Genomic DNA, 18,697 nt, shown 5'->3' on the forward strand with positions numbered 1-18,697 from the left:
TAAATGTCTTAATTGAACTATGATCTAATCCTGGCTTAGACTAAGCCCCGTCTGTGAAACCGGGCCAAAGTCATTTATTTAACTCAAAACAATTAAACAATTCAGATTACCAAAAATGCTTCAGTTTTTTTAACTTAAAAGATAAAGTAGCTTCTAAATAATATTCATATTGAAGTTCATTTTATTTTAACTAAGTTAAGTTTGCTCTGCTCAAACCAAATAACTATTTTGAGCTTTAGGATTTACAGTGCATACATAAATGTTAATGAATGCGGGTGGTGATGGCGCAGTGGATAAGACACATGTCTTTGGTGTGAGAGACCCGTGTTCGAATCCACTGTGAGACACCAATGTGTCCCTGAGCAAGACACTTAACCCCTAGTTGCTCCAGAGGCATGCGACCTCTGACATATATAGCAATTGTAAGTCGCTTTGGATAAAAGCGTCAGCTAAATGAATAAATGTAAATGTAATTACACACAAACCACTCTAGCCACAGATGTACACACAGGTGGGAAGTCTTTAGCTTGTGCCAGCCTGCAGGGAGTGTATGTGAGCCTGAGCACCTGTTCGAAATTATTATATTAGTTGTTCCCATTGTGTGTGTGAATGTATGTCTGCCTGTTTGTGTGTTTGCGTGGGTGTGGGGCATTTGGTGATTCCTGTAGGTGTGAGGTGTTTTAAATACCTAATATTCCCTAAGGGACCATAGCAACCTATCTTGTAAACATAATCTCCAGTGGGTCAATGCAGTGTTTCATCTGTTTGAGCCTTTTGTAGAGTCACACATTGACACACACTGGATTAATTCTCTTCCATCTGGTTTCTCTCAGGTCCTCTTAAGCCAGGTACACAGACTGAGGGCACTGGATTTATTGGGGCGATTTCTGGACCTGGGCCCATGGGCCGTCAGTTTGGTGAGATACAAAACTAACATTTGTTTTTTACTTTCATTATTTCATTATTATTTGTAGCCTTTACACAATATGTACATATGTTAGTTAGGTAAACTACGCACAATATGGTTTAATGGCAGAAAATGTTCAGCTACCTTGCATCATCCTAGTCTTTTTTTTTTTCCCCCTCTCACTCTCACTCTTCCTCTCACTCTCTTCTCTGCAGGCTCTTTCAGTGGGGATTTTTCCATATGTGTTGAAACTGTTGCAGAGTTCAGCAAGAGAGCTCAGGCCTCTTTTGGTCTTCATATGGGCAAAGATATTGGCTGTAGATAGTGTACGTAAACCATTTTATCTCTTGATGAATCACGTGAGTCCCGGTTAGACTCTTGTCAGCACCGTTTTAAGTAAATGTTCACCAAAAGAAAGAAAGAATATATAAACAGATGAAAGTGCTTTTTATGGTCTCAGAAGTGTGTATTCCATTTGTACGTTTTTTGTTTATTTTTCTCCTGTTTTTTTTTTTTATATATATTTTTATATATATATATATATATATATATATATATATATATATATATCTAAGAGCTTTTCTGAGAGATTTAGACTGTAAACATCAGAAACATTCTGATTAGTACAGTCCCTTAAAGTCAGTGTGAATTCAAATGCTATTAGAATTCTACTTCCATAATGCATCATACTTCTAAGTGAAACAGGAAATTCAATTAAAAAAAAATAAAATCTAGGATACGATGAATTTTATCCATCAGTAACTGACTGGATGGTGAAAAGTAGGCATCACATAATGCAGCTGAACCAAGTATAAGTTTGCTTAATGCGCTAAACTTAATGCGCTTAATGCGTTACTGGTTTACTTTTATCCAGTAACTGTATCACCATCGATGTGTATGGATGTCAACAGAAAGTCATTTCAGAGAAAGATTTTTTTTTTTTTTTTTACGATTACAAAGTAAAACAACTCCAATCTTTCTATAGAATAAAAAAGAACGGATGCATTGTTCACTAGACCAAGATCTTGCGTTAAGAATTTTTTTGTTTGTTTGTTGTTTTGTGTTTATTTTTACTGATTTGTTAAGGCTTTATTGATTTATATTTCTAAATAATAAAATAAAACAAAAAATCAACATAATTAAAATTGTTCCTATTCTCTTTTTTAATGCATATTGCTGGTCTAGTGAACAATTCATCTGTGCATGTTAATTCAAAACATTTGTCATTTTAATTAAATTAATGTGACTTTGTTTGTCATAGAAGATATTCTTTGAACATTCAGAGTGTATTTTTGTATGTTGGAGTCTGGAAGGGCAGTGGAAATGAAAGTGGTTTGCCATCTGTCTCTGACTGTAGTGGTTAAGACACCTGCAGAGATAGATGATCATTCACGCACCTCCCTCACAGAGACTGCAGCACTCAAATCAAAACGCACTCTAATGCTGCTGATCTGGCTACTGAAAACACATTTTTATTTAAAGAAAGATAGGACAATTCTTATGATTGGCTTATCAAATCCAACAGGAACTCTAGCGAATTGATATTAAATTAAAGGCCAAACTCTGTAAACGAGACCCTGTAACTATACCTAATCTGAACTGTCAAATTTTAGGACTAACCTGAAACGGTTCATTCTATTTTATTTCGAGCAAAGAGATCCAGATGCACAGCTCTTCACAACTCTGATGTAGAGATCATTGCTCTCAGATCTCATTGACACCTGCGTCAATTCAAAACTCCTTTCTGTCACAAGACATGCAAGCACGATTTCAAAAGTATTGACGTCAATCCTGGCGTGTTTGCTTGCAAAGACAGTTGGACTTAGCACAATAGAATAGAATAGGGAATAGGGGGTCTCTTAGTCACGCCATCTTAAAGTGATAGTTCACACAAAAGTGAAAACCCTCATCATTTACTCACGCTCATATCATTCCAAACCTGTATGACTAATTCTACACATGCAAAACACAAAATAAGATATTTTGAAGAGTATTTGGAACCCACTGACATTGATTGTATGAGCAAAAAATAAAGGGTTACTTCTACCTAAAATTCCATCATTTACTCACACTCAAGTTGTTCCAAACGGTTGCAGGTAGCCATTGACTTCCATAATTATTATTTTTTTCACACAATGAAAGTCAGTTGCTACCAGCAACTCTTTCGTTACCAGCATTCTTCTGATTATTTTCTTTTGTGTTTAACAAAATAAAGAAACTCATACAGGTTTGGAACAACTTAAGGGTGAGTAAATGATGACAGAATTTTCATTTTGAGGTGAATTATCCCTTTAATTGGCATGCTATGGTTTATAGATATTCCTCTAGTCTTCATAATCACATGATGCTTCAGAAATCAATGTACCAGTTTGGTGTTCAAGTGGCATTTCCTAGTATCATAGTTGAAAGTGGTTGTGCTGCTTAAAATTTTGTCTCAAAACATGATACATTTTTTCAGGATTCTGCAATGAATAGTAAGTTCAAAAGAACAGCATTTAATTTTGAAATAGATTTTTTTGTAACAGTGTAAAATCTTAACTGTCACTTTTAATCAATTTAATGTGTCCTTGCTCACTAAAAGACTTAATTTCTTGAAGAAAAAAAAATCTTACTAACCCCACACTTTTCAGGTATATACAGAACTGTTTAGCTCATATAAAGTGGTCAGTATGTGTCATTGGTGTGTTCACAATGGCACATGGCACTTAAAAAATCACCAGATGAAATGGAGAGCACAAGCAGGCGATAGTACAACTTGCCCTTTTCGTCTTGCCCACACTATCCTCCAACACACATTCTGTTTGAGATGGGACAAATAGCTTTTTTCATTCTCTCTCTGGTCATTCCAGGCTCTGTTATTGTGTTATTGGTATCAGCGATGTGTCTCACGTGCTGTAGTTCAGTTTTCATTAGGGGAGAATGTAAGTGTTTTACAACTCTGACTCAGAGAAAACGCAGATGTAAGAAGTTTATATCAGACAGCAAGATTGGGAGAAACTGTTGTCAGCAGTCAGGATGGTGTTTTGTAACATTTTTGTCACTCCTTCAATTCCTTCTTTTACACTCGCCTACTCTCCCTCCTGCTCTTTCTCTTTCTCTTTCCTGTAGTCATGCCAAGCTGATCTTGTAAAAGACAATGGACACAAGTACTTCCTGTCAGTGCTGGCTGACCCATACATGCCCGTGAGTATCTTACAGATGGCACTGAATCATTTTCCACTTTGTTCAAAACAAACTGTTTTGTTTACTTAATCTGCTGTGCCATATTTGCAGAGTTCAGGCTATTCTTTGTTTTTCAATTGGAATTTTGTGTACTTTTGACCAATCAAATCATGGATGGACAGTGAAAATAAGATAGACACTGTAAATTAAATGAAGTCATGGATATAGTTGTTGACTCCTGATTCTTTAACCAGGCTGAGCATCGAACCATGGCAGTCTTCATCCTTGCTGTCATTGTCAACAACTACAACACAGGACAGGTAAAGATATTAAACAGAAATAAAAACACATGGAGGTCAAGATGATGAGTGTGGCAAAGAATCAACACATTATCTGTCTGTCTGACTGACTAGCAATGGATCAACACATGCATTCCTAAAGATTAAAACTAAGGGCAAGCTCTCACTACAGGACTGTATGACTACCTGAATTGTTGTGGTGCTCACACTCCACAGCAAGGTTTCTTGTCATCTCTCATCGTCTTGTCATAGCAGCGCGCACAGTACATAACACAACCTTAAGGAGGTATAAATGACAAGACATTTGGTCGAGAGGCAGTCCTGACCAACAGTGAAAAATAAAATGTTATCTCACATAAATTTACAGTGAAATTTATTAGAAGATTTTTCTATTTATACCATCTGCACTGTGATTGGCTAGATTAGTTCCACCTTGTCTTTGTATCGCACACACTACAAGATCACATGGCAATAATTTGAAACAAGTTTGATAATGTTGCAGCATCTGTGAGTGCTCGGGACAGGCTCAGATCATGTTGCTGACCTGCTTGTACCTAACGAGCATCGGCAAACACAACAAGCATCGATTTGGCTGCAATCTGCGGATTTTGTCAAAGACCTGGAAAATCTGTCTGCGACAGCAAAATCCAGCCAAATTTTATATAGTGTGAGCTTACCTTAAATTACCTTACCTTAAGTTAACTTACCATAGGGTTTACTTGGAAAAGTAAATATGAATATTATAGGATGTTTTGAACAGCATATTATTGTTTTGCAAGGTTATATATAACAAATATATAATATCCTGTCAGAATTTACAGAATAATCTTAAAAAAAAAAAAAAAAAAAAAAAAAAACATTGTCCTTTCTTTTCAACAGGAGGCATGTCTGCAGGGTAACCTGATTGCGATCTGTCTGGAGCAGCTCAATGACCCTCATCCTCTTCTGAGGCAGTGGGTGGCAATCTGTTTGGGCCGAATCTGGCAGAATTTTGATTCTGCACGCTGGTGTGGAGTTCGAGATAGTGCCCATGAGAAGCTCTACAGTCTCCTGTCTGATCCTATACCAGAGGTTCTGAATGTTGGCTAGTCTAATTCTTGTAGATGTTGCTTATTTTAGATTTTCAAGTATTTATATGGTTTACGTTTACAGTGCCTTGCAAATTCAGATCTTAATCCGGGAATATTAACCTGCTATAATGCATTACAAACCTTACATAAATTTCACGTTTTCTCTGTTTTTCGGTGTACTCCCAAGTCTATTTCTGACCAGGATATGGACCTCGAATTATTACCTTTAATATATGCTCAAAAAAGAGTTCTACTTTCTTACAATAACCCTGACCATGGCTGTGTGGTTCATTTATGCTTTCTGTTGGTCTCATTGGCAGGTGCGGTGTGCAGCTGTGTTTGCGTTGGGTACATTTGTGGGGAATTCTGCTGAGAGAACCGATCATTCTACCACCATTGATCATAATGTGGCTATGATGCTAGCACAACTCATTAATGATGGAAGTCCCATTGTGAGAAAGGCAAGTTTATTGGAATTTCATCAACTTCATTATCATAGTCTAAGTCTGTTCTAATGTTAAGAACTGTGCCTGTTGGAACTGGAGATTGTTTATGAATCGTGATTTTCTCACATAGTGGTTGACAGCAACATTCTGCTCCCATTCTTTTGTCCAAACATGCTGTCATGTCATGTCAGAAATTATTGCCATTTTCATTTATTGTCAACCATGTGTTTACAGTAAATGAGTGAACAACATCATGTTTCTCTTACAGATCCAGGCTCACATTTGATATAAATATATTTAATTTAAGACTATAACCTCAGTACACACAGGACATTTTCTAACATCGTAAAGTACACAGTATAAAACACTATATATATATATATATATATATATATATATATATATATATATATATATAGTAACAGTGATGTTGGACAGACAGTGCACAATAACATTGTGGGACATATTACAACACCAGTATAACAATACTGATATGATGACAGCCTCTCAAGAGCAGAGGGCGAGAGAGTATTATGTCTTGGAGGAAGAAGCTCTTGTCTGGATATCTTGGCCTGAATGATCTTTTCTATTCAACATCGCTTGCAAAAATGTCAATGAAATTCAAGGTTTCTCTGACACTGTTGATAGCCTTGTAGATGCTAGAGGTCTTGAATTGTTGGAATAGAGGTTCCAGTATTTTTTTGTCTGTCTTTACTGTCTGCTAAAGGGATTTTAAATTAGTGGTTAGCTTTAGAATTCCCATGCCAGGCAGTAATTCAGCTGTTGGTGCCCCTGTAGAAGGTGCTGAGGATGGGGGAGATATAATGAAGGTGATGTTAAGTGGTACAATCCTCTGTGAGTGCCACATTGAATTCTCTTTCACTATGTATTGCATCTGAACAAAATTCAGTCAAAATGCCCATCCTGGCAAGTTTTCACATAAACATATGTCTTAAAGGAAACTCTCGCCCAACAATCCAAAACCAAAACTTTATGACTAACTTTGTTCTGTTGAACGTAAAAGAAGATATTGGTCTGGGGGATGCAGGTGCTCAACATGATTGTGCTGGAGGTTCTGCAGTAATTTGAAATCCACTGTGGTTTCTCTGTTATATAGTCCATATATACTGTTACATAGTCCTGTTTACACTGAAAGGGCCAGATTGTCCAGCTTTTCAGTCAGCTTTTGAGGGATGATTGTGTTCAGTGTTGAGCTGAAATCAATGAACATCATTTTTAAATAGGTGTCCTTGTTTTCCAGGTAAGTAAAACAGGCCAAGAGCATGTTTTATAAACTATATGGTGTTGAATATGGAGGGAAACTTAATGTGGTCTTTGAAAATACTCTCAAAGAACTTCATAATTATGTTCGTAAGTGCCATGGAACAATAGTCATTAGGGCAGGACATTATTTTCTTCTTACGCACATGTGATGGTCATCACCTTGCAGAATACTGAGACAGTTGCCTGGCTCAGAGGAACGTTGAAGATTACTCTGGGGACATTTGTGAGCTGGACTGCACTGTCGCTGAGCATCTGACGTGTGGTTCATGAAACATTCGGGAAAAAAATTATTTGTTCCCCTCCTGATTTTGTACGTTTGCCCACTGGCAAAGAAATGATCAGTCTATATTTTGGATAATTAATTGTAGGTTTATTTGAACAGTGAGAGACAGAATAACAACAACAAAAAATCCAGAAAAACGCATTTCAAAAAAGTTATAAATTGATTTGCATTTTAATGAGTTAAATAATTATTTGACCCCTTCGCAAAACATGAATTAGTACTTGGTGGCAAAACCCTTGCTGGCAATCACAGAGGTCAGATGTTGGCCACCAGGTTTGCACACATCTCACTCCTCTTTGCAGATCCTCTCCAAGTCATTAAGGTTTCGAAGGCTGACGTTTGGCAACTCGAACCTTCAGCTCCCTCCACAGATTTTCTATGGGATTAAGGTCTGGAGACTGGGTAGGCCACTCCAGGACCTTAATGTGCTTCTTCTTGAGCCATTCCATGTGTTTTGGATCATTGTCATGCTGGAATACCCATCCACGACCCATTTTCAATGCCCTGGCTGACTTCAATGCCCTGGCCCTGACGGTAAATGGCCCGGTCCATCGTCTCTTTGATGCGGTGCAGTTTTCCTGTCCCCTTAGCAGAAAAACACCCCCAAGGCATAATGTTTCCACCTCCATGTTTGACGGTGGGGATGGTGTTCTTCGTGTCATAGGCAGCATTCCTCCTCCTCCAAACACAGCGAGTTGAGTTGATGCCAAAGAGCACTGATATGATGATCACAGCTTCTGAAAGATCTTACAGGTGGCGATGTATATAAGTATAGGTTTAAACCAAATGCTGTACCATCGATTTTTCCCCACAAGGAGTGTAAACGCCCCGGATATCGAGGGAAATCAGCGCTGAGGAACTCCTCTAGCAGCCGCGATTCATGATTAGCATCGGCATGTTTACATCTTAACAGATGGCATCTAGCGTTTCTTGTCTCAGCCGTTTGTATGCTCTTTCAGTAGCTGTGGTCTATTAAAAGACTCAAAGGCATCAGGGCTAAAGTGGAGAGAAAAAAGAAGCGGGTTTTTATGAAGTTTTATTCGTCCACTGGCATCTTCCCATGATTTTCTCCTCCTATTATCGCTAGGAAAGCAGTCTTACATTGCTTCTCTTGTTGCCCATTGACTGAAAATAGCAACCAAAAGCCACACAATGTGGTATCCTATCAGTATTTTATTTTCTGAGTTGTGTATTCTGAGTTGTGTTGCGGTAAAAAGCCAAAGACCATAGAAATAAGAGCCAGTAGCTCACCGAGTGCAACCATTTGACGTCATTGACACAGAATGTACTGTGCACATAAAATAATGGCGCCCCCCATAGTCCAAAAACGATGTAGATTTTTTTTAAATACATTTTCATGGGTTTTCTATTACATATTTAAATAAGAGACATCATTTACGTTATATTAAGCTATACATGTCTTAATACCCGGGGATCCCTTTAAGAGAGTGCTCCTAATCTCAGCTCCTTACCTGTATAAACGACACATGGGAGCCAGAAATCTTTCTGATTGACAGGGGATCAAATACTTATTTGACTCATTAAAATGCAATTCAATTTATAACTTTTTTGAAATGCGTTTTTCTGGATTTTTTTGTTGTTATTCTGTCTCTCACTGTTCAAATAAACCTACCACTAAAATTATAGACTGATCATTCCTTTGTCAGTGGGCAAACACACAAAATCCCCACTGTATGCTGCCAATCTTGAAATTGGTAAATGTGGAGGCTGTATTCAATCATCATTTGAATATAAAAAAAATGACGGTTTAGAAGCCGTGCCCCTTGAGCTTACAACATGGAGAAATATAACCTGGCCAAAAAGAGGAAGTAATCTCATGAAAGAGAAATCTTACTTCAAAAACACCTGTTAACCTTGTAATTGCAAACACTTACATATAATATAATATTTTAAATGTATATTAAATAATAGTAAATTTAACGAAACATTTGCAAACATTACAAATGCTATATAGCCTTTTTAGTTCCCCTCACTCCACAACAAATCCTTTACATTTGACTGTATTCAGAACGGAACAAGAATAAAAAATAAGTTTCTATAAAATTGTATATTAAGCTAAAATGAATTTATTTAAAGCAAACCTGAAACGTTTTGCTCCAAATGTTTATTTTTTTGCAACATTTGGTTGCTAAACTATTATTCATTATGTAAACAAGGCTTTGTATTTAACTCGTGTTCCAATATCCACATAAAATGCTGATTTTACACTGGACCTTTTAAACTGAGCAGTGTAACTTTTCTGTTTGGTTGACTGCATTTTAGTTTGATGATAAATAGCTCAATTGTCAAGTTAGCAATACTAGAACTGATATGCCTGCATGATCAGTTGGATTTTATAAAATAAAGATATAAAGAAAACTAGAATGCGTTTTCACAAAAACAAGTGTAGCCTATACTTGTCACACAGTTTTTTTTTTTTTTTTTTCTTTTGTTAATCTGTTAATTATTTAGGAGAAATATATTTCATGCAGTCTTATTTATTTTATTACTTTTATATACTTCATTTCTGTTTTTCTCCATTCACAGAAGCGCTGCAGGTGTATGATGTGACAAAAAAGTCATTCAAATCTTACTGGTTAATGATCGACTAATGAGCTTCGGTTATTGGTCAGGAAAATAATCTAAATGAACTTTTGTTCATTTAATAGCATTAAATGAATGTATGCTTTCATTAATGTATGCTTTCATTATACAATACTCCACCAGATTTACTATGCTGCACACAAGTTCAGGCTAACTCAAAAACTTGCGCACGCAAACTGAGCAGAGACTTGATGTAAGATTTGATTCAGTAAAAGATGTGGAAAATGAACAGCAGGTTTAGAATAATTCACATTTCTGATGTGAAATGTGAAGAACAAATAAAAACTTAATCTTTCAGTTGCTCAGACATGCTATTAAAAATAAACTTTAGCCATGCATTTACAAAGCTCAGATCTTTAGAAAGGCTTTGCACAGTTTTTGGAGGTGCAATTTCTTTACATCCGCTGACAGAACAACATTAGAGTTTGACGGACTTACTCAACATCTTTATTCAACAGCTGTATCGCTGACAGACATGAGTTGTTCGGAACACACCTCTTTGATTACATATGACAGTGACACATTAAGGGATGTGCCAGGAGAACTTTGATGTCATAATTCTCCAGATTTCAAATCTGGGTATTTCAGAGGGGTCGAAAAAGATATTTAATGTTTGACAGCTTTGAGAGTAAGTACACTGTAAAAAAAATCTGCAGTTTTTACAAAATAATTTTGGCAGCTGTGCTTGCCAGAATAATTTTGTAAAAATACAGAAAAACTGTAAACACATTTACTGAACAAAACTAAAATTTACGGTATAAAACTGTAATTTACAAACAAAGAAATTTGAATGTAAACCCCTAAATTCAACAACACACACTGCTATTAAAATCTGTTTTGTACCTTTAACATACTGACAACCACTATAATAATGCAGGTGGTAATAGAGAAAGCCACATGAAGAATCAAAGCTCATCACAAGTAGCTTCGCCACAAGCAGAAGTATATACTAATATACAGAAGGTGCACAGAGTCATTCATGCAAACACAAAACATCATCATGGTAACACACATGATACTTAAATAATGCAATAAACTTCCATTAAACAACAGAAGATGTAACATAAAGACCACATGTACATAACTGATAACAAAAACTATTAAAAAAACATGATTATTTAAACAAAATACTTTGAAATGTGGAGTGTCACGCAGGGAATTCTGGGAATATCAGTTTACAGTTTTTGACTGTAAATTATACATTGATTTGGTATTTTTTACTTCTAAAAACTGTACACTTAACAGCATTTTACTGTAAAATTACATGAAATGTCTGGTTAGATCTTTTACAGTTTTTCCCTCTATATAGTACAGGAACTTACTGTTACCCTATTAACAGTTTTTTCAGTAGCGGTTTTACCAAATTTTACAGTTAAAATTACACTTATTTTTTACAGTGTAGAGTAACCTATATAAATATCAAGAACATTTTGATTCTCAATTTCATGACCCACTTTTTATATTTATGGTTATTCTAATTATTACAGAATGAATATGTGGCTTTATATTAACTGAGCGACTACTACATGGAATATTTTAACTTCATTTGCCACACTGCAGGACCTTTTTAAAAAGAGCTAGTGGGAGCAAAATTAAATGTAAACAGTCTACCTTTAGTGGCTCTTGATTACCTTCATTAACTCATGTTGATCTGTAGTGACTATTGTTTACCTAACTGGCCCATGTTGATCTATACTGACTTTAGATGACCTGCATTGGCTCATGATGACCTGCTATGACTTTGTTTACATTCAATAAATTTATTTACCTGTTTTTTTTTGTTTTTGTTTGTTTTTTGTCATGTTTAGGAGCTGGTTGTTGCTCTTAGTCACCTAGTCGTACAGTATGAGAGTAATTTCTGTACTGTGGCTCTGCAGTTCATGGAGGAAGAGAAAAACTATGTTGTACCCTCTCCTGCAAATTCCACAGGTAATTATTTATAACTCTTTTATTTCTTAATGATTTATAGTTTAAACAACAGCAATGAATAAAGAAGATCAGGCCCTTTCTCTCAGAACATGCAAAACAACTGCTTGTTCAGGCTCTTGTTCTGTCCAGACTTGACTATTGCAATGCTCTCTTGGCAGGTGTTCCAGCCAATTCCATTAAACCTCTACAATTAATCCAAAATGCCGCTGCAAGATTAATCTTTAATGAGCCGAAAAGAACACGCGTTACGCCTCTGTTCATCAATTTGCACTGGCTACCAATAGCTGCTCGCATTAAATTCTAGGCATTAATGTTTGCCTACAGAACCACCACTGGCTCTGCACCCCTTTACCTAAATTCATTACTTCAGACTTATATGCCCTCTAGAAGCTTGCTTTCTGTAAGTGAACAACGCATTATTGTGCCAAACCAAAGAGGCACAAAATCACTTTCACAGACTTTTTCATTAACTGTTCCCATCTGGTGGAATGACCTGCCCAACTCAATCCGAGCAGCTGAATCCTTACCCATCTTTAAGAAACAGCTAAAAACACATCTCTTCCATCTTTATTTGAGCCTCTAACACTCTCTATTCTAATTTTATTTTATCTATCTGTTTTTTATTTAAAAAAAAAAAAAACACACACTTGACCCTCTATCAATTGCATATTTATTCTCTAACTGCTAGCTTTTCTTGTAAAACTAACACTAGCTTTCTTTTTTCTATTTTATCTACTTGTTTCTTATAAAAAATTAAAAAAAACCTTGCTACGTGTACTGCGTTAGGCTAACCATTGATTTTTGTGTGTGCATGTAGAGGCAGGAAATGTTACCCCAGGTAGGGACAGTCCTGCCATCCCTCGTTTACGATCAGTGAACTCCTATACAAACCTAAGAGCTGCCACCACTGCTCGAACCCTCAATAAGAGTCTTCAGAACCTCAACTTCATTGAGGAGGGTGAGTCAAAGTCGACTCTACATCACTAAGCCTAAAATCTCTGGTACAAAATTTTCTGTTTTAATTTTTTTGTATCTTTCAACAGTTCACAAGATCAATGTGATTGCCATAAAATCATGCTGCTTAACTGCGGGTCATATTGTACTTTTAATTTAATTAAGTGAAAAATAAAATTCCTTATATTGTGATATAAGATTTTGTCCATATCACCCACCCCTATTCCTAACAGTGCTTATTTTTGTTATATGTGTTATAGGTGGTCCGGCAGCATTCTCTCCAGGGAACCTGAGCACCAGCAGCAGTGCCAGCAGTACTTTGGGCAGCCCTGATAATGATGAATACCTCCTCTCCTTTGAAACCATCGACAAGATGAGGAGAGTCAGCTCATACTCTTCCTTGAATTCTCTCATTGGTAAGACTCCCTGTTTCAGCAACAATCATAGACAAGACCTTCATCAGCTTTCTTAAAAAATCTCTCTCTCTCTCTGAATAGACCGAATGCTTCATCTGCAGTCCATAAGTCTTACCTCTTTGTTGCCATCTCTGTTTGAAACCTGCAATTGCAGTTATTTGAGGAATTATTGTACAGTAGTGTGAAAAAGTATTGGCCCCCTTCCTGTTTTTTTTTTTTTGCATGTTTGTCACACTTTAATGTTTCAGATCATCAAACAAATTTAAATATTAATCAAAGATAACACAAGTAAATACAATATGCAGTTTTTGAATGAAGTTTTTTTTATCATGAAGGGAAAACAAAATCCAAACCCACATGGCCCTGTGTGAAAAAGTGCTTGCCCCCTAAACCTAATAACTGGTTGGGCCACCCTTAGCAGCAACAACTGCAATCAAGCATTTGCGATAACTTGTAATGAGTCTGTTACAGCGCTGTGGAGGAATTTTGGCCCACTCATCTTGGCAGAATTGTTGTAATTCAGCCACATTGAAGGGTTTTCGAGCATGAACCGCCTTTTTAAGGTCATGCCACAGCATCTCAATAGGATTCAGGTCAGGACTTTGACTAGGCCACTCCAAAGTCTTCATTTTGTTTTTCTTCAGCCATTCAGAGGTGGATTTGCTGGTGCGTTTTTGGATCATTGTCCTGCTGCAGAACCCAAGTTCGCTTCAGCTTGAGGTCACGAATAGATGGCCGGACATTGTCCTTCAGGATTTTTTGGTAGACAGCTGAATTCATGGTTCCATTTATCACAGCAAGTTTTCCAGGTCCTGAAGCAGCAAAACCCCAGACCATCACACTACCACCACCATATTTTACTGTTGGTGTGATGTTCTTTTTCTGAAATGCTGTGTTATTTTTATGCCAGATGTAATGGGACACACACCTTCCAAAAAGTTCAACTTTTGTCTCGTCAGTCCACAGAGTATTTTCCCAAAAGTCTTGGGGATCATCAAGATGTTTTCTGGCAAAACTGAGACGAGCCTTTATGTTCTTTTTGCTCATCAGCGGTTTTCGTCTTGGAACTCTGCCATGCAGGCCATTTTTGCCCAGTCTCTTTCTTATGGTGAAGTCATGAACACTGACCTTAACTGAGGCAAGTGAGGCCTGCAGTTCTTTAGATATTGTTGCGGGGTCTTTTGTGACCTCTTGGATGAGTCGTCGCTGCGCTCTTGGGGTAATTTTGGTTGGCCGGCCACTCCTGGGAAGGTTCACCACTGTTCCATGTTTTTTGCCATTTGTGGGTAATGGCTCTCACTGTGGTTCGCTAGAGTCCCAAAGCTTTAGAAATGGCTGTATAACCTTTTCCAGACTGATAGATCTCAATTACTTTCTTTCTCATTTGTTCCTGAATTTCTTTGGATCTCAACATGATGTGTCGCTTTTGAGGATCTTTTGTCTACTTCACTTTGTCAGGCAGGTCCTATTTAAGTGATTTCTTGATTGCGAACAGGTGTGGCAGTAATCAGGCCTGGGTGTGGCTAGAGAAACTGAACTCAGGTGTGATAAAACCACAGTTATGTTTTAACGGGGGGGGGGGGGGGGGGGCAACACTTTTTCACACCACTGTATATTCCTTGTGTGGGCTGTGCACCTCAGTTTGTCTGATGAATCTAATGTCTGAAGTGAAAGTGATGTGACATGTGGCCAAGTATGGTTACCCATACTCGGAATTTGTGCTCTGCATTTAACCTATCCAACCTAACCTAACCTATCCAAAGTGCACACACAGCAGTGAACACACACACCCAGAGCAGTTGGCATTTACCCGAGGAGCAGTTGGGGGTTCGGTGCCTTGCTCAAGGGCACCTCAGTCGTGGTATTGAAGGTGGAGAGAGCGCTCTACATTCACTACCCCCACCTACAATTCCTGCCGGACCTGAGACTCGAACTCGCAACCTTTTGTATACAATTATAAAGTATACAAATATTAAGAAAAAGAAAAGTAGAAAAAATAAAATAATAAAATAAAATAAAAAATATAAATATAAATGTGCAGGTCAGTATGTTGTTGACTTAGTAATAAAGAGGACTGTGCAAAAAGAATGTGCAAAAAGTTGTACAGGGTATTTAAATAGCAGCAATATGAGGTAGAAAAAAATTATGAATAGCTTATTGATATGGTGATATTTACATGGAGTCATGTGATGTTATGACACAGAATTAGAGTTTAGGAACCTGATGGCCTGGGGGAAGAAGCTCCTTCGCTTACCAGATGGAAGCAAAGTGAATAGATGGTTACCAGGGTGATTTGAGTCCTTGATTATTTTAACAGCTCTGCTTTTGCAGCGTTTGAGGTAGATGTCCTGCATAGAGGGGAGAGCAGACCCTGAGATGCGCTCAGCTAAGTGCACAACTCTCTGTAGTGCTTTGCAGTCCTGATTGGAGCTGTTTCCATACCACACTGAGTGACCCAAATATGAATTTTTACTGGATATTGTCATCTGAATGAGTAAGAAAGAAGTCTTGACACTTTTGTTCTGACCAAGAAAAAAAGCATTACAATAAATCGTGCTACCAATGTTGATTAAATCTAACGAGCACTTAGCTCATATCACATCAAACCATGCAAATTATTATTACTGTTATACTTTGTTCTCAATTTGTTAATGTTAACAACATTAGCATTGCGTGACTACGTTTATGTAGTGTGTAGTATGTAGATTTACATGCTACTACAATTTCTGTACAGTCAAATCTCTAAGTGTCATACCATTCGAATTTCGTATAAAGAAATTCTTTTAGCCCAAAAAGCAAATCATTCTTCCTTAGAACTGGTTCTCTTTAAAATACAAATCTTGTGTAATCCGACTATCTGAGAAGCACATTTTAAACTGGAATATAATCTAATTTCAGTCACATGTGTTTCATAAACACATAATCCTTTCTGGATTACAGTCCACCATCAAAATTATAAATTTAATTATTCCAGCTGCTGTGAGTAAAGTCTATAAACGATCCGCCACCTGCAGGATCATCACATGCGATATAGTCTACAAGCCGAGACAACTTCTTTATGTTAACAGATGTGACATAATGATGCAGCGGCATGCTCAAATTTCCCGCAAATTCTTACCAGTAACACTCAGATTAGAAAACATTATTATAATCTTACCATTGTGAATCAGGCTAAAGTAAGGAGATAGTTTTGAACACTGGCTGGTTATATACTTGCTCAAAAATTTATTTAGGATCTTTTTTTTCTTTTTTTTTGAGGTTTTTGATTTTTTTTTTGTTCTAATTTTTGGTTTGTACAGTTCTCTGAAGAGAAAAAAGACACTTGCAAAAGGAATTATATAATGCGGCGAATTAATTGACGTTAGTGATATCAGTTTAGTTGTACATAATAAGACATACCTATATTTAAAATGTTTTCACCCACACACATTGCCAAACCTAAAAATCCAGCAAAATGCATTTGCAGGTTTTGACTAAGTGGTGCTTTAATCACCATTTAATCAATTTGCACGAGTAGCAGTCAACTTTGCCTTGCCAATGGCCTAGATTTGATGAGTCAGCAGATAATCTAAGAAATAATTCATATTCACAGATTTATTTGTTGTGTTTGGATAAATGGTACATAAATATTTGTGATTTGTCTAAAACCAATAAAAGAAGCTACAATTGCTTTTTTAAAATATTTTAATGTATTGGTTGTTTGTATAAACTATTATGAAAACATTTGAGACTTTTGTGCACAGTGTTTTGATAAAATTACGAGCATGATTTGTAATATGAAATGAATAAAAACATATAATCTGTTTAGGACGCTTGCAAAGTGTTCAGATCACTGTTAACTCTTTTGATAACAGTGACCTGAGTTTGGAGAAATGTGTCAAATTGATTGAAAAAAAAAATTGTAATAATTGTAATCTTTCCCATATAATCCACATTTTCAATCATTGTATTTTTTAGTGGCATAATGCACACCTCTTTAAATGTATAATAATCTAAAATATAGTATTATATAGTATAATCACTTTTTGAAACCAAAAATAGGCATGTTGGAGGCTTATATCGCAAAGTAAAAGAGAGGATACTGCACTGCTGTGATAATGTTGTGCGCTTACTGTACTGTACATTTCACCGAGAAATGTGCACAAATTAGTGGGAACTGATGCAGAGAAGTCTGATGATGTTCTGTACAAATGAATTTATGCATACATATTTCCTGCTTCTTGCAACATTTATTAAAGGGAAATCAACCCACAATGTATATGATTGCCATGACAACCTCACACCAATCCCCCCTCCCCCACAACCTAGTCCCCGACACATTTTAAGACAAATTTACGCCACTGCACTGAAGCTGTTTTTTTAAATTCCATTTGGTGTTTAGCAAGTATTAAGTTTAGGCCCTGGAGATATATATGATAGATATGCAGATGAAGCCAGAATATAAACGCAATGTGCAAAGTTTCACTTTAAATGGTTTCCCATAGAAAACCAATAGAAGGAAAATACTGAACCATTAAGCGGATTGCGTTCATATTCCGGCCTCAACTGCTTGCCTGTGTAAACTATGCATCATTACTATAGAGAATATTACTGTTTTAAATGTATTAAGGCACATACCTTTGTTTTATTCTTTTGAGAGGTGATCCAAATATATGCAGCTGTGAAACAGATGGAAAATTGACAGGCTTGTCCTGCAGTTCTATGGATGTTTTACCCTCCAGGTCTTAGAGCCGGTCACATGACTGAAAGCTATGAATTGTATGAGAGACTCGTGAATGGATAGTACATTTGTGACGCAATAGCTACACATGCCTTATCAGCATTAAACTCAATTTATCAACATTTTCACAATTTTTTTTCACTTTTTTTTTCACAAAAAAAAAGCATTTTGATCTGCACTTTCAGTCTGTTTTCATCTTTAAATCCATTTCACTTCTCTCTGTCTCATTCAGTCGTGACATTTTTTTCTCAACTTCTTTTTCTGTCTTTTGTGGCTTGTTGTCATTTTGTAGGCTGTTGTCGTTTTTAGTTTTCTTCATATTCTCTTTTTTAATTTGTCATCCCCTCACACCTTTGAGTAACATCAGTGCAGAATCTTACACCAGCACCTTACAAAACCTCTTAATTTCATCTTTCTCCTCTGACCTCCTGTCAACCCATCCTTTCCTTTTATCCTCCTCCTTATCCCCTCTTCGGTTTTATATAATCTGTGACTAATTCATTTAAAGAATGAAGCTGTTTGTACAGTTCTTATTTAACCTCCAGGAGTGACTGTGCTTTGCATACATAAATCAGTAGCCAGGCAATGGAGGAATCTAAGTGCTAACACAGCAGAGTCCAGAG

At 36.7% G+C, this 18,697-nt stretch overlaps 1 protein-coding gene across 1 annotated transcript in view; it reads left to right on the forward strand.

Moving 5' to 3' along the window:
- LOC306844463 (regulatory-associated protein of mTOR) overlaps positions 1–18,697 on the forward strand; it is a 285,322-nt gene that overhangs the window by 215,780 nt on the left and 50,845 nt on the right. The window contains exons 13-21 of the mRNA XM_079376622.1: positions 834–917; positions 1,123–1,233; positions 4,016–4,090; positions 4,324–4,389; positions 5,248–5,439; positions 5,759–5,899; positions 11,864–11,984; positions 12,802–12,942; positions 13,199–13,354. Of these exons, the coding sequence (XP_079232748.1) occupies positions 834–917; positions 1,123–1,233; positions 4,016–4,090; positions 4,324–4,389; positions 5,248–5,439; positions 5,759–5,899; positions 11,864–11,984; positions 12,802–12,942; positions 13,199–13,354 (1,087 nt within the window). The remainder of the gene's footprint in view (positions 1–833; positions 918–1,122; positions 1,234–4,015; positions 4,091–4,323; positions 4,390–5,247; positions 5,440–5,758; positions 5,900–11,863; positions 11,985–12,801; positions 12,943–13,198; positions 13,355–18,697) is intronic.

This window comes from Barbus barbus (assembly GCF_936440315.1).
Source record: "Barbus barbus genome assembly, chromosome: 25".
Taxonomy (NCBI): domain Eukaryota; kingdom Metazoa; phylum Chordata; class Actinopteri; order Cypriniformes; family Cyprinidae; genus Barbus; species Barbus barbus.